The following is a 23,532-nucleotide window of genomic DNA, read 5'->3' as shown; positions in this document are numbered from 1 at the left end:
TCCGCAACTATGCATGGGCGCCTTAATAAGGGCAAAAATACACAATCAAGTAGTTTGCTCTCAATATTCTACAGGATTTTAGGCAAATGAATGACGTTCGTTGTTTTAAAGTTAAGACTTCGATTCTTTTTTTTTTCTTTTTCGAGGGCTCTCGAAAGCATGATGTACAGCATGAGTATTTCCCAGCGAACGCGCCATAATGCCCAATAACAACATTTGCAGAGGATCTCTAAGCGCGCATTCGTATGAGAGGAGTGCAAGAAAGTGTTTCTTTTCGGTATACATCCGTGGACGGGTCTTCTGCCTGCCCTCGTCGGACTCAATGCAGATACTTGCATAATCCAGTTGGACGCCAATCGAGACTTCGGGCGAGATTTCTGATGCACGCGCTATGGAACGCGTCGCACCCAATAGGACTTGAGCGCGTGGCGAGGGTTACGCGTTTTGCAGATATCCGCACGCCAACCTGGCGCCAGCCTGATGCGTGTTTTTGCCGACCTAGCCGATATAGGCTTTCGCACTAAAATATCCACGAATTACAAGATTTTTTTTCTTCATTACAGTGAAACAGCTTATGAACATTACATTTTGTTAAAGCGTCACAGCGAGCTTATGTTAACTGTAAACATTCAGTTTTAAGCTAGCAGAAAGAATGGTAACCTATAACATTTCTGCAATTTTCGTTTTAACGCGAAAGCATTTCTTGTCTACGCCGGCATAAGCGCGCACCCGGGTGGGTATGCGGTACGGCGTCTTTTTAGACAAGCACGGCGCCGTCTGCGGTTTGAAGTCTCGGCGAAAGTGGGCAGTGGCATGCAAGAAAGATGGACGAAGAGGAGGGAAGCGAATTCAGTTCGTCAACACAGTCCGACACACAACCGGAATTGCATTGCACGCACTGACTGCACCGCCATCAATTAAATGCTCACCCGTAAATATTTTTAAAGTGGAGCTTTGTACTTCTACCCCCCAAGGGTTCTGCCGCGACTGCTGGTGTCAGCAGAAAACTCCCGCGAATAAATGAAAGAAATTAGTGGCACCGCCAGGAATGAACCTGGAACGAATAGAGAAACGGAACAAGAGCCCATCGTCTTACCGATTCAGCCACGAACCCACGCGGAGACGGGGAGACAGACGGTGCACTCACCGAGCACATGTGCAGATCTACCCCTTGCGTTCTCTTTGAATGCCACGTGATAGGGTCACGCGAACTCTTGCGCCGCTGTGCGCTCCGCCGACGGCACGTGTAGCCATCGTGTTCGTGCCTTGCGTATGCGCTAGGAGTTACCAAAAATTACATTAAGCTCAAATTAACGAATGGCACCTCACGTCTCCGTCTTTGCCGCCGATCTCATCGCCTCCGTCGGCGGCGACAGAGACAGAGGAGACGTGCGATCGTCTAACACCGTGTTTGAGCTGCCTTTCATTTTATGAAAAAAAAGTTTCCACTCACGTGCTTTACCAATACAACTCGACCAAACACCATTCATGGATCATGCATTCATTTGACCTTAGCAAAGAATATCTCTATGAAGTAATAAGGGGAGCGGTTAAGTGCATTTCACTTGTCTCTGGTTTCACTCTTTGGAGAGCCACGTGTATGAATTCAAGTGACGTCGCATGGGTAACCGTTATAGGTGTCGTTTACAGCTTCGCTTTCCAACCACCTTCACAGGGTGGATTGGTACGCATTTTTTTAGTTGTGCACCCTGGCTCACGAGAGCGTCCAGAAACCGCGAGCACAGGTTTCCGAGAAAAGTAGTACACTTTTATACCACTTCCTACAAGCTTATTAAACCCTCAGTGCAGGCGTTGTCGTTAACTAAAAAATAAACCGGCGATATTCGTTTTATTATAATACGAACATTTGTCAAACGTCGCAAGGAAAAGCGCGCGTTAGGAAACATAGCTCACTTTCTTGTGCTGTCCCGTTGATCCTGCCATCTCAAAAGGTCGCCGGTAATTAATTCTTCCTTGCGGGACTGGAAAAAAAATTTCTCAAAATACGGCACTCATAAAAACCCGATTTCTCCACTAGCTGTTTCCAAACTTTAGTGTAGCCGACTCTCTTTATTTGATATGTAACTTAATTATATCTGCTAACTTATTTCAGTTAAATCATGAGGTCCGACTTAGGGTATACAAAGCCATGTATTTTTTGTCAGTCCCATTTTCCGCTTATTAAACTTATAAATTTTAGCGGTCCCCGTAGGCCTGGGTTGAAATAACGATGGAGAGCCTGTCAACTATCGTTAATTCAACCTCGCTTAGTCTGATTTTATCAGTTGCTTCGATCAAGTCTAGGAGTCCCATTAGTGCATAAAGCTAGGCGTTTTACTCGGGTCAATTCAATATTTCTTTACTGCGATCAAGATTTGATTGCCCCACCAAGACCGAATCGACGCGGTATAAACCCCAATTTTTGCCCCCCTGAATTCGTAAAATTTCGAAACTGGAAACAACTGCTAGTAATAATATACTAGGTAGATAAGCGCCAAGAATATACGTACAGCGTTAGCTTCTTTTTTTTTAATAACGAACAATGTTTGTAAGACAACTGCGAAAGTTAGATGCAGGCTGCAGTGTACGTGCGCGTGCGGGTTTAGTTTCTCGCCGCCACCAGAAAACGCAGTAATAATCAATATTGGTGTGAATAAGTAACATTTACGCCTTCTGGTACCATTGGCGTAAATAACTAAGATATATTAGCATCCCCTCCCCTTTTCGCATTTTTAGGTCTACATCCCTCTTTATCGCCATTACTGCTGAGTTGACACGGTTAGGCGATAGGCGATCACTTGCGAGATAGGCTGTCCGTTACTTTGCTAACTGCTGATCTCAGGCGTTATGTTTGTAAGTATACTTTATATGCCCTCAAACTATCTTTATAAAGATAGTTCACGTGCACCAATCCCGATCGGCGATCGATGCGTTGGTTGACAACGCTCATCTGGCGTCCAGCAGATTTCTGCACGCACGTCACGAAATTACAATAGCCGAGTGGTAGAAAGGCCGGGTAGTCACCTTGATCGCCTAAATTTACAAGAAAAAAGAGGATCGGTTTTATGACGCTTCCAAAGAGACTTTGAATGAAGTTTTTCTGCATATAAAACGTGTGCTAGTACTTTATTCTATTGATATTTATGGAAACATAGACATTCTTGCGCCAATTGTCGTACACCTGCACGTTGTTTTCGCGAGTAAGTTGCGCACAGCCATCCTAGATGGCTAGGCGCGACGTGTTGGCTTTGAAACTACAAGTCCAAAGTGGTCGTGGGCCTGGCTACTTAGACCTCCCCCCGCCATTGATCAGCGGTTGTGTTTATATATCATCAACCAGATCCAGATAACAGTATACCCAGTATAATTATAAAAATCACAAAGCTACGACAGAATAAGGAGCACACTGCGTTCACACGAATTTCAGCACAGTTTTGAACGCGCCGCGCAAACAATACCGCTCGCGCTGCCCTTTGTGGCCAACATAAGAACTGCACCAACCAAACTGTTCCAAACTCCCTCACAAACCAATTTTGTCCACAAAATAAGCTCAAATAATTCTGCGCATAACAATTTTAACCTATTGTGAAGCAAGAAAATGTAAATATAGTCTTCACCTACTGCAGTCGTTAAAACCGGAAGTTAGGATACAAACTTGCTCTATTTTAAGAAATGTTGTCGTTGTGCTTGCTTTTTAAAGCTTAATAGTTATCATTTTATATATTATAGCACTACAATTAGGAGTTATTGGCTTGTAAGCAAAATCTTTAACCGGAAATGACGCATAGGTGGATATAACGCTTTTGGTCGAAAAGCGTTATTTTCACCCGGTGGGAATAATGGCGGCCTTTTGCGCTACCACTGGCTTTAGACGGCTATTATGGTCCCTAGCGTACGGCTACGTTCCAGTCTTGGCCAGTGTTTCTAGATCAATTTAAATTATGACCTAACCTAAGAAAGAGTATCTTAAAGACGAACTCTAATAAATAAATAATTTATACATCTAAAAAACTTAAAGGCAGAATTTATTTCCGATGATAGTCTAAAACTGCAAAGTGTTCTTTGGCTTGGGACACGCATGATAAGATTGAGTAACTCTGAAGATTGCAGATAAGATTGCATTGGGACTGGAAGCATAACGAGGTTTTTTCGCGCTGTTTTTTGGTTTGCAATACCCTATTGATCCTTCACTCGGATTTGCAACGGTCGTCGAATGGGTTGGTTCGACCAGTTTTGGGTTCTTCAGCTTTGGGTTTAGAGAAGGCCGACCTTGGGTGCCGAACTAAGTCGGAGGGTCTTGCTGGCGCCCGCATGGGCCAGTATAGAATTAACTCGTGTAAAGAAGGCCTGCATGGGCACACTGCTGCTGCATCTTGGTACCCACCAAATAATGCTCACACACACAAAAAAATAACCCCGTTACTTTGATTTATGCTTACCAACCTTCGTGGTACTTTGTAGAAGTTATTGCAAGATATACTGTCGGGGGGGAAATGAATGGCAATGAAAGTGTTGTACCCCTGACTCAGAGCAATTTCAATTACGATTGAGCTGACCACTAAACTTTTCAATGACACTAAACAGATCAACTTTCAACTTTTCAATGAATGTTCACTGAACTTTTCAATGAATACCAAAAATCTCAAAAATGGTTCACTGAATTACAAGAGCACATGTGCATTATGTACATTACACTGTCTGCTATTACAGTACCATTTTTGACACTTTCCTTTGCTGACCCACGCACTAAATTGCTGCATAATGCTGTACGGCTTACACGCAACGTGCGTCTGCTCATCGCTTTTGTAAAATAATAAGGTTAGTGGTCTTCCACATGCCGCTCAACTCTTCTCGTGGCCTGTTGGAGCAGATGACCCACCGCCAAATGTGTAACGAGCGGTGATGTGTGTGCGGTTGAGGTACTATATTATTTCACAGGGTTGTTGGGACCCGCTTGTCATAACAACACGGCAGCACCTGACCAGCATCCGCTGTGGTGAATTTAGAGGACTGCATTTGCTTTTTGATCTTGTTGCACTCCATCATGAGCCAGCATGCCACAACAAACTTAGCCTCCGTCATCATTTGCCAACCGCTGTAGCAGGTGGCTGCATTTCACAATGTGTTCCCGACAGGCAGTGCTAGCATCCTCACCAAGCACATCAACACGATGAATCTGTTGTACACACTGTACACCACAAGCTACTACACAAAATATTTTACCAGACCAATCATGTCAAGGTAACAGGTTTGGAAAGAAAGAAGGGACACGAGAGGATAAAAGTGCTATTTTTAATTACCATGCTCCTTTGAACATAAGTACAATAACGCCTGCATACATAGTACAGGAGTCTAGTTGATGAGGAAGACGACATTATGATGGTGTCTGTGCAGGAAATGAGAAATTTTCAAGCATGCACCTCGACAAATAAGAGCACTGCAAAGTGACCATTTTGCATATATGAGATCCCAATTCTATTTCCGGAACACTAGGCCTTCTCGATTAAGCAGTCCTGGTAAGTGCATGGACAGTTCACAGCAACACGCGTGATGCCAGACTACATCGCTGGCAGACCCAGAACTGGTAATGCAAGAGGCCTGCTGTTTCGCAAGTTACGGTTTCTCCAGCCTGTTCTCAAGCATTAAAAAGGCTGTTACTGCCAGCTACAGCGAACACTTCAATCACCAAACGGCGCACAAGGCTTGTCTAATGAATGCCAATGTCCCCCTCTGCAAGCTAAACCCAGACTTTGTGAAAAGGGCACAAAAAGCACACCATCAGGCAACAACATTACGGAGAAGCACTGTGCAAGATATACAAATAAATAAGCCCTCTTACAAGGGACAATTTGTTCGCAGAAGAAAAAAATGGAACCGGGAAAAGGCAGATGAGTGCAGCACATTAGGGGACCTTGGTCACACCTTTCGAAAATGGCTCCCTCCTGCATAAAAATGCCATTAGGAACAATGTAGGGCGAGAAAAAGACTTAAAAGAAGCTAAAAGCGCAAGGGTAGAAAATATAAACAACCAGCTCTTAGTACATTGGCAAAGTAAACTCTAAAATAAATACGCAACTCCTTTAATATGACAAATCCACAAGAAGATCGCTAGCGCTAATATTTTGTGGCACACCACCGCATGTTGCTAAAAACCCTTAGCCTGACAACACAGTTGCACCCGATACGTCCCTCGTAATGAGAAATTGTGCAGAGAGGGCCTGGAAGGCAAGAACAGAGCCAAAAGCAAAACCGGGCAGCAAAGCAAGTAGCACCCACAGATCCCTCGCTTGTCCCTCTTCCTGGACTAATTGATGCACAGCCACCCTGCCAACGCAGTGGGCAGGAGAGCACTCATTTCCGGCCCCGCTCTCCTCTGGGCATCTGGGCACGCTGCGCAAGATGGCCACCTGTGTGCGTCGCAGCGCTGTGCGCAGGTCATTCCGCTCACCACATGCCGAGTGCTTTCGGTTACTGTGCGGCGACAAACTCCCACCAACGTCTTGAAAAGAGCTCGCACGAGCGTTGTGCGCCCATTGCCAACGGCAGCAGACTCGGCTCCGAGCACTAATCATAGCCGAGGTTTACGCGACCAAATCACCATTCCTTCACATCACAAGTAGGTGGAGCCACACACGGCACGCCACTGACGGTGCAGGGGGCCTGGCGCGTGCCTGGGAGGCCGTCCATATTCACGGGGAAGGGGAGGGGAAGCACCCGAGCGCGTCTCACAGCAGCCGAGCGGGGGCAGAGAAGCAGCGTCTGGCGCGCACGGTGGTGCTGAGCAATTATCACAGTGGCCGCCGGCTCAGATGCAGGTTCCTGGGTGGGAGGAGGGCTTCCAGCAGTCCGACTTGCCGTCCTCCTTGATGGCGTCGCTCTTGCACAGGGTGCCCAGGGAGACCAGGGCACTGGCAATGGCCAGCCCCGACTGGCCCGTGGCCGTGTGCTCCTGGCCCCCCGTCGGCATGCGCACGATCAGCGTCAGCACGGCCGCCTTGCCGCTCGCGCACGGCTCCAGCGCCACGGGCGTCGGGTGTCCCTGCAAGGCGGGGAGGGTATGAGCGAGGCTGCCTCGTGCCTCTGGCAGCTTCGGGCCAGGGGCGGCGCTACTCGCATATACACTTACGGCACCATATCCAATGCTGCCAGGCATGGGTGGCCGCTTTTTACAGGCAGGGACATAGCGTACCGCCGTGGTGTACTTGTCACCAGCTTGCACTGGATGCTCAGCAACCTTCTAGTCATTAGAAAACGTGACATTGGGTGCACATGTTGGAAATAGGCACACAACAAATGTTCTATTATTTACCTCCAGTGGTCTTTCTAACACATAGCGAGCAATGGCAACAGAGAGAGCTATTTTCATTGTTCTGAAAAGCTTCATTTTTCTTTTTGACTATCAGGATGTCTACCAAGTTGGCATTTTCAAATTCCTTGAGTTTTCCAGGTTTTCCCTGAGTCCATTTGCTAAGTTTCCTGAGTGACAAAGAAATTTGTTGTAGGTCAAGATGGGCTGACACCATGTTGCCAAATGCTGTCACTCTCTAAAAACCATGTTATAAAATAAAGAAAACATCATAATATAGTCTGAATGGTAGTGAGTACCTTTTATTTTGTCAAAAAAAAAAAAAAAAAAGGAAACAGAACGGAGTGGTTAGTAAAATTCACAGGAAATACAACATCGAAAAAAAAAAAGGGGGGGGGGGGTTAAACCCCATTGCCATGTTGTCAGCCCTTGCACAATTCCTCAGTGCTGTATTTCACTGCTTCAAAATGTTTATTCTGGTTTGGATGAGGGAAACCTGCATTTTGGCATGAGCCAACATTTTCTGTTTTTTGAGCTCAAGCTCTTCAAAGTGGCAGCAGCACGTTTCCTTGCCTGTTGATTCCTCAGTGAGTCAGCTCTTTGTTTTCTCATCCTCTCCAGCTCTTACTTCCACAGCGCATTTGCCCCACGCACCATTTGAAGCAACCTCTTTGTCAGCTGCACAATAGCAACTAGGGGTGCGTAAATACCAAATAGCAGCTGTCGAATTGAATCGAACATCAAATACTTTTTTTACAAGCCTTGAGTTTGCACAGATTTTTGTGCCAAACAGAAGCTACTTCGCATTTTCGGGAGTTGTGACTTTGCCTTTACGACTCAAAGAACAAACTTTTCTCATTCGCAGCCGTCCTGTCGCCGAATCGCTATGAGGCAGTACTTTAGGAATCCGAAGCGGGCACGATGCGCATTTGAAAAACGACTTGCACATGAGTTGCTGTACTGCAACAACAGGCAACGACCAGATAGCACTTCTTAACTTCTAAGTGAGCACTTTGCAGGCATGAATACCTAATAATGACGCGAAACCACGGCACAACCACCATCACAGACCACGATAAATCCCTTCTTTGGAAGCACATCGCTTCTTTGGAAGCACATGGCTAGCGTGAAGCGTGAACGATACGTTGCGGGAAAGAAGGCTGGCACTATAATTGCTATGCAAGCGCCTGTGCTACTTGGTGTATGGGCGGCTTACTACGATACCACTAGTGTCATTAAATAAGGTATAACAGAACCGCCAGTGAGGCACGCAAGTCAGCAACGGCGGCCATTTTGGTGTTTATCAGTGTTGTGAGATCGCCACTTCTACGGCCTCGCCGCTAACTTCTACCGGGTAGTTTGTTAATAACACTGCCGAAGATGCAGCAAAACAGCATCTTCGAACACACTTCTGCTGCTGAAATGCGGCTACACACGTTATCTTTGATTCACGTTCGGAACAACGTCCATCGCGCGCAACCACACAGCAAGGAGGACAAGCTAAGTCTACCAGAGTTGACAGACTAAAATGCATAAACAACAAATGACGGCGCCCATGAACCATTGCAGTGTAAGAAAATGTCATGTTATGTGAACTGACCAATGATCATGGCGGCGGCATGAAACAATAGGAGGAAATGTGCTGATACTCTGTACGCTAATCTAGTGACACTAGGTACCACGATCAGAAAACACCATGAGGCAGGATACGCTGCGGAAGAATGGCTTGCACTGACCGCTGACCTATTTGCACTGACAACTCATCGCTTCAACAAAGGAGTACAAAAACTATTGTCCCCTGGGGTCTACAAAACAAACAAACAAAAAAACACAATAAGCATACACCAACTGCATCTAAAAGGCCAAAACGTCTTTCGTTTTTAAATTAATGGAGACGCTGTCAAAAACACAACAAAAGTGGCGCGATTGCTTTGCTGGAAGCCTCACATCCAAAACATGTCAACATCCGGTTGCTGAATTCAAAATTGCGGCCAGAGTCGACGGCATAGAGGAAAGATCTTGTCTACGCAATCGCGAATTACTCCGTGATGCGTGATAAAATTCACCGCCCCTAAAAGGCGTGCTCATCAAAAGCACGATTTGGACGAAGCTTGCTGAGTACACGAAAAATGAGCAAACAGTGTAGCAGCAATATGTAAGTGTGCGCCGACATCTCTCGCTTTCACAGAGCTGGGCCAATTCGGTAAATCTATTTGAATATTTGAAAAATGAAAGTGTAGATATTCCATTCGCAAATCAAATTATTTGTGCAGGTACTATTCTATTCATATTCAAATATTTGTGTATTCGCACACCCTTACTGGTAACTCCTCTAGCCGATGACATGGCGTTAAAAAGACGATGCGCTGGGCGACCAGACATTGTTTTTTAGAATTCCCGGTTTTCCCGGTTGGTAGACACCCTGGACAATATTCAAAAAGGGCTTTATGCACTAAAGCTACACCTGGGCTATGGGGCGTACTGCCGTAGAGCCCAATGAATTAGTTAAGACCACCTAGGCTTTATTTGTGCGCGCTGAAATCTCCTACGCATGCACTTTCTTGTTTTTCACCTCCAACAGAAAAACAGCCACTGCAGCTAAAAATACCGTGCAACCACACGCTCAATGTGACATCTTCACCAACAGACCTGCTAGTCCCAATCATTGATAAGATGTTGGCAAAATACTCTCGGAGGGTGAAATGCAGCAAGGGGGATGTGTAGCAGCCCATGCATTTACCATGGTGGCCACATTTCTGTCTTTGGGCTCCAAGGACCATCACAGGGACAACCTGCGGCACCCAAAGTGGAAACCCACCTGCTTCATTCCGTCCTGAAACTGCTTGCTCGAACCATCCGGCTCACCGTCCAACTCGAGCGTGACCCCAGCGAAAGGACGACTCGCCATTTGTTCCATTTCCACAAACAGTTGCTGAAGAAGGGGGGAAAAATAGCCACACAAGCGCATAGCATTAAATTAAAACTTCTACCAGTGAAACAGGCCACGGCCACCAACTCATTGAAAGCCCTACTATCTATCCTCGTGCATAGATGTCAACTACTAAACTAAAAATTCAGTCTCACAGGGTGCTCTTTAAAAACAAGCTTGATCCTATGCATGCAAGATCCGTAACAAAGGTAGCCAAAATGCAGAACTGTTTCTACGAACACAACTTGTTGGTAGCTTTCTGGTTAAAGATGACATGGACAAGAGCTCTTCAAATTTTTTTTGCCATTGCGGACAAGTTCAACTTGGCCTAATGATTCACTGCATGGACTGCGATAGCAGCACGCATTCCACGTTTGGTAAGTCAGCAGTGACAAAGGCAGAGAACAGCCTCACTTCATTTCCCTAGCAAAGCACCGCCATTTTTATCGAGGGAGAGAACAAGAGCTGTGTAGCGAATAGTAAAACCTCAACTACAATACAATTTCAATCAAATAGAGCTGAACAAAATTGAACATTGAACTAAGTATGGTTTTGACCAAAATTCAAATAAATTTCCCCAAAAAGAAGTGCAAATTTCAATATTCTTTCTCACAATTCAGAATTCTACTTCCTACACCAAAAGTTACAAAAACTGCCATACTTCTTATTTTTAACCAAATAATTTGTATATGTCAGCAATGACTGTACTTTTTTTACCACTTTTTCTTTTTTTTCAAGAGCAGGTGATTAGCAGCATTGTGTTATCAGCATCTGAAGAAACCCCATTCTGTTGCAGTTGTATGTGACACCATAAAGGTGTGAAATACATATATTGCACTAGAAAGTAGGCAATTCAATATAAGCAATAGAGCTTTGTCTGCCAAGTAAAGGCAAAGGCAATGCAGAACTGAAGGCATCAAATGAGCCTGGGCAGTGAGACAACACCATGCCGAGCTGTTTAAAAAGAGTGCTCGTTTGGGCTATTACGTGGAATGCTGTAAAGCACTGCAAAAAAACACACGCAACATGAAACAGAAAGTACACATACACAGAACTGTTTGAGATTTTTAATCCTCAAATTACAAAACTTTAGGTCCAAATTTGCACTCATAGCTCAGAATCTAAGGTGTTAGATAAGGAAAAAAAAAATTCAGGGGGGAGTGGGGGTTCTTCAGAACCTGCCAAAGAACTGGCATTTGAATAGCCTCTAGGAATGCGTCTAAAGCGACAACATTTATTGGTAGTAAATAAAAAATTGAATGAACAGAATGCATGCAGCCGGAGAAATTACACATTTTTATTTAAAACATTTAAGATGAACTGTTCAAAACAAGGCAACAAGCACACATGACGAAACAGACCAAGGACTGGCTTTCTAAATATGAAGCTTTCCCTCCGCGAGTGTTCTTCCAAGAGTTTTGCTCGAATGCGCAGCCATCAAAGAACTTGATGCTCCATGGTACTGTGCCACAACAGCTGCAGCCCAATGCAGAGTTAACCCCGGAGGAGTAGTCACGGAGGCACAACAAGGCTACCTAAGAAGTGACTTTTGGTTACTAAAAGCCAGCACGAAGAAATACACACCTGTCGCCTTCTGTACAGGTCGTACTTCTGCTTGATCTTCCACAGGATGGCTGCTATGATTAGCAGCGAGAGAAAACAGCTGCGCAGGAAAACAAAGCACAAGACTGCATAAAGAATGTGACACGCGGACCACTCTGTTGATGTATCGCCTGAGAAACCTAACTTCGCCAACTATGACACAGCTCACTGTTGCATTGCATGGTCTTCCCCACATTCTAGTTGGTGAACAGGTACAAATTCTTTCATGCAATTTGATCACACGATGCTCTTTCTAGCGAGCGCAAGCATTCTTCTATTTGTGCCAAGGGGCAATCAATTTCAAGTAAAGAGTAAACTCGTGCTTATATTTTGTTGCAAAAACAAGCACACTTTTTACCAGAGTTGTGCACTAAAAACGGCTGGTTCTAAAAGTCATAGCAGCAGCTTGAGGCATGCTGATGTAAACAACTAACAGTTATTCTAAACAGGCTTACAGGTCTATGTAAGCTAACACTAGCTGAGACTGAAGGCAACAACACATTGGGGTGCAACTCTACAAAGCTACATCTAAACTCAAAGACATAGCCCAATGGTTCAAGGGTCCTTAAACGTGCACATAATGCAGTCATCATCACCATCACCAACGGCAGCCTACTCGGGTCCACTGTAGGACGAAGGCCTCCCCCACTGACCTCCAATCGCTCCTGCCCTGCGATGCTCGAATCCATTCCCTGCCTCCGAAATGACCTTATTTCATCCCTCCATCGCGCTATTGCCCTTCCCCTGCTTCTAGACCCATATCTTGGTATCCACTCTGTTATCCTAGTTGTCCGCCGGCTGTCGGTTCGTCTCACTACATGGCCAGCCCAAGTCCATTTCTTTTGTTTTATTTGAACTATGATATATTCTACTCGAGCTTGTTCCCTGATCCAGGAAGCTCGTTTCCTGTCTCTACGTGTTATTCCTATCATTCCCCTTTCCATGGCCCACTGAGCTGATCCAAGTTTGCTTTCCAGTTGTTTAGTAAGGCACCAAGTTTTCGCTCCATAATTCCTCGCTGGCAGGATGCACTGGTTGTATATTCTTCTTTTAAGTGGTAAAGGTAGCTTACTTTTCATTATTTGGGAGTGTTTGTCGAGTGCACCCCAGCCCATACCTAGTCTGCGCCGGACTTCTCTCGCGTGTTTGGGGTCCGCACTGACAACCTGCCCGAGGAAGTTTTATTCTTCTACTTGTTCCAGAGTTGCATTACATATGCTGAAGAGAGTACTTTTCGCATGTTTATTCAACATTACTGTAGATTTAGGTACTCATATTTATTTTTACCCCCACGGCCATGCTTTCTGATTGTAGTAGTTCCTCAAGCATTTTTTGCAGGTTTTGCATGTCGATTGTACAATTCAGTAGACATGGATATTACTGTTGGTTGCCTCCAATAACAGAGCAGCCATTGTGGCCTGCTTTTGAACTAGTGCTTATGGAGTGATCCATAATAAGTTGAAATAAAAGTACACATAAAAGGTAGTATAAGGGGTATTGCTATGACGAAAAAATAAAAATAATGCTAACAACAGGAAAAGCTGTTAAATCATCCGTTGCCCCTAGGCTATTAATATTGGCAATGGATGTCACAAAAATATAGATAATACATGATTAAAAAATACTGAAGGCTATAATCAAACTACAAAGTTGAAAGCAGCCATGGTTGTTGCATTTAGTCAATTTTTTAAAGGCTTTGTAACATGACATGATTCAAGATGACCACCTCTGAAGTTGGTATGTTCACAACGTGTTTCAGGATCACTTTAAACAATGATGGAGCTCATTTTGAGCTTGTACCCAAAATACGTAACATTTTACCTAAGCAATTTCAGTTACCTGTGACCAACTTGCGCTATAATGAACATAAGCTTGACGTTTGTTGTCTTAATTGCAAGCACGGTACTCGTGGTTCCACTGTTGCAGACGTGAAACTTCCCCCTCGGGAAAAGTTTCCCTTTTAACTATGTTCAATGAGCATTTCTAGGTCCACTGCAGTATGAAGGCCTCTCCCACTTCTGTCCTGCGCTGCCAGAGCCCAATATTTGTCCCCAAATTTTTTTTATTTCATCTCTCCATAGAGTTAATGACCCTCCCCTTATTCTAGCCCTGTCTAGGGTTGCCACCTTTACCCGAAGGGAAAAAACCGGCCTATGGAGGGGTACATAGAACGTTGAATTTGTGTTGAAAAAAAGACGCCATGTTTTTTTGACATGCAATGCCATTTGTTGTGGCGGTTTCGTAGAGAGAAATCAACATAACGTTTATACTGAAATTGATTGAGACTATGGTTATTGCTCTGAATGTGCTGCACTGAAAAGCAACCGCACTTGCTCCCCACGGCGGTGGCATTTCGTCTCGTTCCTCCCTGTGGTCCCCCTCCATGTCGGGAAGCGCGCTCACCTGCGCATTTTCTCTGCTCGCATGTCTTTGAGCTGCAGCTTGTCGACACATTTATTGTCGTAGTTGCTGAATGGACGCTTATAAAGCGCCAAAAAAGAAATAATCGTGGCGCAATGGCCAAAACACCGGCCAATGATGGCCGGTTTTAGGTACAGACCGGCAACTGACCCGCTGTCTAAAAAACCGGTCGGGTCGTTCAAAATGGGGCAGGTGGTAACCCTAGTCCTGTCTCTCGTTATCCATTCTGTGCTGTCAATACATCGCCAGCCCAAGTCCGTTTTTTTTTTCTTTATTTGAACTATGATATCTTCTACTCAAGTTTTGCTCCCTGAGATTGCTCCCTTTAACTATGCTACATGCTCATAGCCTGCGTCCCTTGACATGTAGTCAGCACACTGTCCACTTTTGTCCGCTTCCTCCCATGCGTCATGGGGGAACTTCAACACATAATAGGGGTTATAAAGCGAGCAGGTAATTCACTATCTGCCCTTCCATTAAATGAAAATTCCTCTTTATAAAAGCATCATTTCCCATCAATAAAATTGCAGTGAGGTATGACCCACCCCATTTTTAAAATAAAGTGTAGTTGCATGTTATCTTCATGGTCCCTTTAAATCTGGATTGATTGTAACAAGAATTGACTGTATTCTGTCAATTACAATTTTTCACTACAAGTGATGCATTAGCTAAAAAAAAAATCACTTCTTTAAAGAAAGCTATTTGTTCAGAGAAAATTTCGGCAGTCTTTTCTGAAATATCCAGTCTGTTTAGGGAACAGGGACAAATTTTGCACAGCATATTCCCTTAGCCCACAGAGACTTTCGTATGTACAATCAAAGCGAATGAACAAGAGCAAGACAAGAGACCTTGAAAACGTGATGAAGAACTGGAGCAGGTCCAGAGCCCGGTGCTGTGAGAAGGAAATCTGGAGCACAAACGGAGTCGTGAAGTTGAACACGTAGACGAAAAAAGTGGTGTTTTGTGAGCCAAAGTTGTGCTTCTCATCGTAGAAAGGCAGTTTGATGTTGTCGCACTTGCGACTATCCAGCAAGGCTGGCTCTGCATCACCATCGGCCCGTGACGGCGGTTGGCCTCCTGTCGAGGGAAGCAAGGAGGGGGACATTTGTCAGTGTGGAGGCAGTTTCAGCCGCTCTCTTTACTTCTCTACTCTTCACTAGCCTCTCCAGTCCAAGATGGTGCAAGGCAAGCACACCTTCCCGAGATGCAGCTTTTAGTCGCTTGATTGTGCCTGCTAGATTCATTCTGTGCCAGCCAAACCGTATAACCCAGAGCTCAAAGCACAGCATCACTGGATGGGGTTTAACACTTTCGTTACGGCGCAAAAATGACCGATTTTCAGTGCTTCCACAAAACTATTTTTTTCTCTTGAGCTAGTGGACACATTTAGCATTGCTATGCATGTAATTGTAGCTTATAGATTGCTCTTACAAACACATACCAGCAGTTTTGTGAAAGGTACAATTACTTACAGTTTATTAGTCAAATAATCAGAAAAAAAAAAATGCACAAAAAAGTATACACGCAACGTATACAGGCAATTGTAATGAGCCTAAAAATTATTTTAGGGATTCTATGATATACAAATTGTTCCTATATTTCTTGGCTATGATTCAACATATATATCATCGCTGTACACCAAGGTTTGTATTTTTGTGGGCCCGTCAACCTAGCGGAACTGACGGCTGTGCCACTCCTCGAAGCCACTCGAGTGTAAGTCGGTCAGGCATCCAAGCACACTTTTTTGTGTTCTGACACAAAATCCTTTTCACTTTAGTGATAAAAAACCAGAAAAAAAATCCAGCGCTCTTGAGAAGTGTCGCGCATCGCTCCGTAGCGGTAATCTGACACGAGTGCCAGGCTATCATGAAGGTGATACCGCGATATGACGCGGCGCATTTGGCAAAATATCCCTACTGTACATTGTTCAGACCCTACACATCAATGTGCAAAGCTGCAGTCGTCAGATACGAAGCCCGTTTTGTTTATAAATACAGCCCAAATACAGCGGACGCAGTTTTCACACAACTCGCTACTACGGCGGGTTCGAAATTTCACTCTTGGCGCGGTCTCTGCACGCAAAATATCAACACAACATAATAAAATCGAAAAATGAGTTGTCAATAAATACGCCAGATGGCGTTAGTTGTCCGACAGGCGCCGTTTTTAGCTTTCGCGGGGCGTTTGAAATCATCGGAACTCCATGTCCGATGGACGCCATTTTCACACAACTCGCCACTATCGCGGGTTCAAATTTCACTCTTGGTGCGGTCTCTGCACGCGAAATATCAACAAAACATAATAAAATCAAAAAATGAGTTGTCAATAAATACGCCAGATGGCATTAGTTGTCCACCAGGTGCCGTTTTTAGCTTTTGCGGGACGTTTGAAATCATCGGACACCGGCGTCCGATGGCCTATGGCGCCGTACTGAAAGAGTTAAGGAAGGGTGCATTCAAAGCCCCTACACACTGCAACAAACCACCGTCTCAACTGACAGGCACTCCCAGCACAACAGCTGCAAAGAGCCCTTGCAAAGGAACTACAGTTACAGACCACCACGGCAAGGAAGAGCCTCTCCCTCTCTCCCAAATACAATAAAACAGGGCGCCTTGACCAATGTGCATACCAAAGTGTCCGAGCTCCCTGCTACTACATGCAGGCTTGCAAGAAACCAGAGTTGCGGTTTCAGTTGTACCTCGAATAAAGACAACTAAGATGCAAGTTTTCATCATTGCACCTGAGCTATAATACAAATTTTCTTTCCCTCGAGAGAGTGTTCCACACCTTGTGTTCCAACCTTATCCTTTGGGATCTGCGTTTGGGAAATTTGACTCCACTCTGGGCAGTACCAAAGTACTTTCAAATATATGTGAGCATGGTGAACAGCAGAGGGTGAGAGAGAGGGTACTTCCCGGCTCTTATCTGGTAACAGATGGACAGGGCTGGCCCTATGAATTTGTACCAAGTAAAAAGACTTCTTCTGTCTACTCTAACGTGCGTGTCTGCTTCCTGCCAGTTTTCAAATGTTTCCCCCTAGAGAACACAGCAGTTCTCACCTGATCCTATAGAGATGTTAACGTAAGCCTTGCCGGAGCATGAAATGGTAAACTCGACGTCATTGCCGACCTTGATTGGCACGTTCATAAAATTGATGTTGCGGTAGTAGTCCTCAGAAGAGAGGTTGAATGTGTACTGGAAGTCAATGCTGAGATTATCTGAAATAATAGAAACATTTAGAGATCAAAAATGCAGTAAGGCCACTTAAAATACATGGTCATGGTGCAACAGCTTTGGATATTTCAGCTTTGTTTTAAAATGTTATGGTCCACAAGTTTTATTTAAATTTGAGTAATCAGCTTCCACCTTTCTGCATGGCCTCAGAGCCAAAGCTACACCTTTCCTACAAGGCATGCTCTAGTGCGCAGTTGCAGGTGAATGAAGCTCCACATGCTGTGGAGCTTCATATTTATACCTGACAACCTTGTAAGTGGAGACTACGTATTTGTATTCGGCCTTCATCCCAAATACAGCAACCGCATGCACCAGCAATTATAGTTAAAACAATTTTAAACAAGGAGGCTGTTGTACATTAAAATAAGCAAATCCCAAGGTCCAAGAAAGAAAACACAACCACTGACTTCCAACCTCACATTACTCTTTCCCCCAAGGCAATAAACAGGTAGGAAGGTCAGACATAAAATTGGACAGATGGGTTGGTGCGTCAATGATTGCATTTGAAAACCTCACTATGACTGACACTCGGTCTTGTGAGAGCCAGACTCTGAGAATCCGACTCTCACAAGAGTGCCTTTCCCCCAATCCGGCAACCTCCAAAATGACCCCGTGTACTCTATCAAAAATGAATCAGAGAATTCTCTGTCTCAGTCCTGTCAGCAGAAATGTAAAGCCAGGGGTTGTGATTGACAGAACTAAAGCTATTTTTTCTACTTCTAGAGAAATAATTCAAAATGTTGTGCCCTTCGCCAATGGGAAGGGCCATGCCCATAGCTGTGCCAAACTCCCTGGGGGCCTGCTTCTCTGCTTGGTTATTGCCGGTAAGGGCTTCTTTATTCCTTACCCTAAGCCGCTGTTCAGAATTGTGCGTGTTTTCAAAAATGCTATCAAAACAGCACTCACAAAAACAGGTGCCACCTTCTTCCTGAGGGCTGCCCACATAATGATTTTGCTCGTCGCATCTAGAAGAGTGGGAAAAAGAATGATTTAAGCCGGCAAGAAACGCTGATGAGTGGAGAAGTACACTCAGCCAAGCGGTTTCAGCTCACCTATCACAGTTAGGGCCAATAATACCCTTGGTGGTACAGTTGCATTTGCCCGTCTCCCGGTGGCAAAAAGTCCCGTGGTTGTTGCAGAAACAAGGTGTGCAGTTGCCACCATTGGCAGGATTGCCGTGGTAGCCAGCAATGCAGTGCTCGCAGTGCGGTCCTACAGGGAAGCAGAACAAAGAAAAACAGAAGAGGCAAGCTTCAGGGATTGTAACACACCTACTGCAACACGCACTGAGACCACTGCACAACAACCCGATTTTAAATTAAAGTAAACACTAATACCAACCCGAAAGAATACCGTATTTATTCGAATCTAGGCCAGCATCAATTCTAGGTTGACCCCTGAAATTCTGAAGGTCAGAAAATAAAAAAAAAGCTTACCTCAAATGTAAGCCAAACGAAAAAAAAGGCATTGGACTGGGACTAGAACATGCACTTGATTATGCTTGTGGCGCTTGTCGTAGCATGTTCAATGCTCACTCGTCGTCGTCGTCGCTGTCCTCTTTGTTGCTGTCCTCTTCCCACAGCGCACTGTCCTCACTTCTGTCCAGCACATTCGAGATGCTTCACTTACGAAGGCCTGCACAATTAGCTTAGCCGGAATTTCGTTCCATGTCGTGGCGACCCAGTTCACCCCTTGGCTGAGTGAAACGTGTTTGAGGCGCCTGGTCGGTGTGAGCTGGTGATCTTGAAGCGTCAGCCAGTCATTGTAATGCTTCCGAAGTCTGTCCTTAAATGGCTTGTTGATGGCCACGTCGAGCAATTGTAGCTGGCTCTTCATATCGCCGAGTATTATCGCAATGTCCGTACTGCCCTCCGAAAGCATGGATTTCGAGAAGGCATCTGTCAAGTGGCCGCAGTAGGAGTTGAGAACCAGGAGGAGATAGCAGAGCCCCGGCTTGGCGCTGCCAAACAGTCTTATCCCAATCATCAACCACACCACCACTCATCCACCCATTCTCGTGAGCTCGTACAACAATGTGTTTAGGGAAACATCTCTGGCAGGAAGAGTCTTCCTCTTAAAAATAATGTATGGTGGCCCATCGGTCATGCACCACATCACGGTGGTGCGCTACTTCTTGTAGCCTGAAGTTTTGACTTTCACTCCTTTCGCGCCCTTCACATTCACGGTGTAGGCAACAGGCATGTCAAAATACACTGGGGTCTGATCGGCGTTACCCATCTGGCCCAGTCTGTACTCTTTTTCCAGCTGCTTCTTGATGACAAAGTGCTGGAATGCAACTAGCTTCTCCTCCAAGTCAAGGGGTTGCTTTTGGCACACAGACGTCCGCTGTCCAGGCTGAACCCGAACCACTTCATAAAACAAAGGACCTAGCCCCTGATGGCCTTGAACTCAGTTCGCGCGACACCTCGAATGTTTTCAATCTCCCCTGCCTTCGCCTGAATTATCTCTGTCGACGCAGGCATCTTTGCTCTCTTTGCTGCTGGATAAAGTCAGTGGCTTCCTTTTCCACCTCGTGGTGTTGACCATTCTTGGGTCCTGTGAAGGCCATTCGCCTGGCACGCAGTTGAAAAGTTCATTCTGCTGCTTCTGCCATTGGTGCACGTTCTTCTTCTCGACGCCGAAGTCGCGCTGTGCTTGGAGGTTTGAAGTTCTCTCGGCCTCCAGGACTACCTTCCGCTTAAAAGCCACAGTGTAGTGGCACCACTTGGTGGGCGCCATAGTGCCGCAAACACGAGTGCTTCTCGAGGCCACGTGGCGACGTAAACAAGCAAGCACGGAATGCCAAGAGCTGGGTTCGCAAAGTTCGAACAAGCAAAATGGAGCCTCCAAACCTGCAAGCTGCAAGCCTGTGGCCGTGAGATGGCCTTCAGTGTCTAGCGGTGAAAAGAAAGCCGCTTTTTCGAATCTAATCCAATCCCCGACTTTCGGAAACAATTCTTTTTTTTAAATTATCGGCCTAGATTGAGTAAATATCATAAGAGTAAAATTTTTCACGGACAATTCACACTAGCTGCGCAAAGACAGTGGCACTGAGAGCTGGAACCTGTTTGCGGCTGAAACCAGTTTGGCAAAAGCATCCATTGTACAGCTATAGCTATAGCTAAACAACACGCTCAAGTTCACCTCCTGCATTTCTTGTCCTTCCTCTTTGTCCATTGTCCTCTTTCCTTTCATTTGTCCTCAAGGGACAGACGTCCTTAAATGCTCTGCAAAGAGCCTATTCTTTTGTGCTCAAATTTCATAATTTTTTTTGCTGAAATAGAATGTTCGCTCTCCTAGTTACATGTGTGTGCGCCTTGTTAAGTTGATGTTTTCATCCAAACACAATTGGGATCATTGTGGTTTGTGCGCCCTTACACCAGTATGGGCTACTTTCTATTCTTACCAAAAAAATATCTGGAATGAATTCCATGTAGCTGAATGTATAGCCTGTAAAGTTACCATGAACAGAAGATCCTTTAGTAAACAATTGGTTACCTTCTGTGCGGTGCTGGCAGGGCTGAAGGCACTCCGATGATCCATTGCAAGTGCTGTGTCCATTGCACTGGCACTCTGCATTAAAAAAGGGAACAAATAAATTCTTACAGTTGCCTGCGGTTTCCTCTGGGAGATTTAAGCAGGTAAGAAAATTAAGGAAACACTGAACAGACTAGTAAGCCTAGTCTAATTATTTTATTCAGTTAAATACAGTGTGCAACTGCTTTTTTTTTTATTTACAAATTATGCACACTGTGAGAGAGTTATACCACTGTCACACGGCCACTTTCAATCGCAATTGAGTCGATCCGGATCGAGCTCAATCCGGATCGGGCGCATGCTACACGGCAGTTTCTATCGCGATTGAGCTTGATCCCGCTCGAACTCAATCCTGGTTTCTCAAGCACGATCGAGGCTTCTAAGCGCAATCGAACGAAAGCGGCGATACTCTCGTCCCCGCTCAGTAATGACACAGGAGGTGAAAACTTCAACTAACGCCACAAACTGTGTCAAATAACTTGACCCAAATAAGCGTGAGGTAACATTTACACAGTTAAGTATACCTACGACCGCGAGAAGTTACCAGAAGCCGGCCGCAAGTATAATGTTAGCACCATCTAGCGTACACGAGTGCAACTTTTCGATCGCGATTGAAACGGGCCGTGTAGCAGCGGCAGTGCGTCGAGCGCGCTCGAAAACTTGATCGCGATTCACTTCAATCGCGATTGAAAGTGCCCGTGTGACAGGGGTATTAAAGAAGACGAGTTGGTACCAGTCTTAGGCAGTAACTAGTTACTAGTAACGCGTTACCGGTAACTAGTTACTTTTTTCAGCAACTTGTAACTGTAACTAGTTATTTTTAAGTTAGAGGAACTTGTAACTGTAACACTGTTACTTTTTTGTGGAGTAACTGTAACGAGAAATATCGTTACAGTTACTTTATTTCTAAAAAAAAATTATCCAACAGCAACACTCATTAACGACCGATGTACAGTTTGCGCGTATCACTTTTTCGGCCTTCCTTCCGCAGAACCTTCGTCTACTTCATCTATGCCAGCTCACTCCCTTCGCATGGGTGAAAAACATCAGGAGTAGAAATGTTTAGGTGTGCACGTGTGCGTGGTGTCTCACGCGGTCTACTAAGGGCTCGAAGTTTCTAAGTCTAAGCTGCAGTATTTTCCTCAGCAGCGCGACATCGCTCTCACCCAGGCCATAAACAACGCTGCAAGACGCGTCTAAACGCACGTGGATGAATGTTGACACGCCAGAGCGTATAGGCCCACGCGCGGCTGCACCATTTTCGCCACATCTGGGGCGCAGTAAAAGTGTTTGACACAAAGGCGGACAAGCGACGGCATTGTAGGCGAAAATAAAGTTGACATTGACAGATTGTTTCGGTTGTGTTGTCATCCAGCTCGGTATAGTATAAGTTCGGCCTTCCTGATTCCAATTTTGAAAAACAACCAATTCATGTGCTACAATGATGTTTGCAAATGAATTTCTTACAGCGAGAGTGAAGCAACAAAAAAATAAAGTTCCTTGTGATGAAATGCAAAACTTCCGTAATAAAAAAAAATGAGGCGTACACAACGATTGTTGGTTTGGGCATGAGAGTGCATCATTTTAGGTTCCCCTCATGTAGGTTTTACTACGTGTAATTTTTACTACCTGCATGCCTTCGTACGTTTCTATTAAATAAGCCAAATCTTTTTAGATATTAACTTTTATTCAGTAACGGAAAAGTAACGACGTTACTTTTTTGCAGTAACTGTAACTGTAACTAGTTACTTTTGGAAAATTCGTAACTGTAACTGTAACAGAGTTACTTTTTTGGGTTAGGTAACTGTAACAGTAACACTGTTACTTTTGTTCGGTAACGTTCCCATGACTGGTTGGTACACTTGCTTATGAACAAGAAAAGGGCACCCTCCCACGATAAAGGAAAGAAGAGATACCGCACAGCACTGAATGGTGGTGTACACACATCCTTTTCCAATCAGAAAAGCACATCAAGAAATGGCATCTGTCTCGCCCAATCCTTCTCATAGTGTTCAATAATAATGTAATAAACACTGGATCTAGGAACTGTGGGTGAATGTAATATACTTTAAGGAACAAGATTCTAAGAACTGTGGGCAAACATATATACAGTGGAACCATGCTTATATGTCCCCTGGTCTTATGACGGCCCGCTACTTACGATGAATCATTGCGGTCCCGGCAAGCTCCCCATAAAAACAATGCATTAAAAACCCCGATTATACAATTATCGGGTGCACACAATCCCCTTCATACTGCAACGGGTTGTACGGTCAGTGCCCACAAAAAGGACGATCCGCATGATCCCAGGAAAAGGGGAGGAAGAGGCGTGGAATGGCGGTTTCAGCTGTGCCGATGCCTACTGTCCCAGTGCATCTCATGCTGTAAATATTGTAAATAAGTAAAACCTCGTTATAAGGAAATGGAATACATATAATGAACTAATGGACATAATGAAGTAAATGCAATTCTCCTTGAAATTCAAATAGATGCCCATGTATTT

The 23,532-nt window shown here is 44.8% G+C and overlaps 2 protein-coding genes across 2 annotated transcripts in view; both read right to left on the bottom strand.

The window, feature by feature from the left end:
* The window catches only part of LOC144156213 (pseudouridylate synthase TRUB1-like), a 356,387-nt gene that overhangs the window by 34,558 nt on the left and 298,297 nt on the right, over positions 1–23,532 (bottom strand). The gene's annotated exons all lie outside the window — the stretch shown is intronic.
* Dsd (attractin-like protein dsd) overlaps positions 5,279–23,532 on the bottom strand; it is a 69,242-nt gene continuing 50,988 nt past the window's right edge. The window contains exons 17-24 of the mRNA XM_077688084.1: positions 20,991–21,065; positions 18,545–18,704; positions 18,399–18,457; positions 17,318–17,476; positions 15,107–15,335; positions 11,820–11,898; positions 10,125–10,238; positions 5,279–7,039 (exon numbers count right to left, since the gene is read on the bottom strand). Of these exons, the coding sequence (XP_077544210.1) occupies positions 6,806–7,039; positions 10,125–10,238; positions 11,820–11,898; positions 15,107–15,335; positions 17,318–17,476; positions 18,399–18,457; positions 18,545–18,704; positions 20,991–21,065 (1,109 nt within the window). The 3' untranslated portion in view covers positions 5,279–6,805. The remainder of the gene's footprint in view (positions 7,040–10,124; positions 10,239–11,819; positions 11,899–15,106; positions 15,336–17,317; positions 17,477–18,398; positions 18,458–18,544; positions 18,705–20,990; positions 21,066–23,532) is intronic.

Source organism: Haemaphysalis longicornis, unplaced genomic scaffold (assembly GCF_048455015.1).
Source record: "Haemaphysalis longicornis isolate Haplotype H1 unplaced genomic scaffold, Haemaphysalis longicornis Haplotype H1 scaffold_1, whole genome shotgun sequence".
In the NCBI taxonomy this organism is placed as follows: domain Eukaryota; kingdom Metazoa; phylum Arthropoda; class Arachnida; order Ixodida; family Ixodidae; genus Haemaphysalis; species Haemaphysalis longicornis.
The sequence above is the reverse complement of the archived record's forward strand: the minus strand, read 5'-3'. Positions and strand labels throughout refer to the sequence as shown.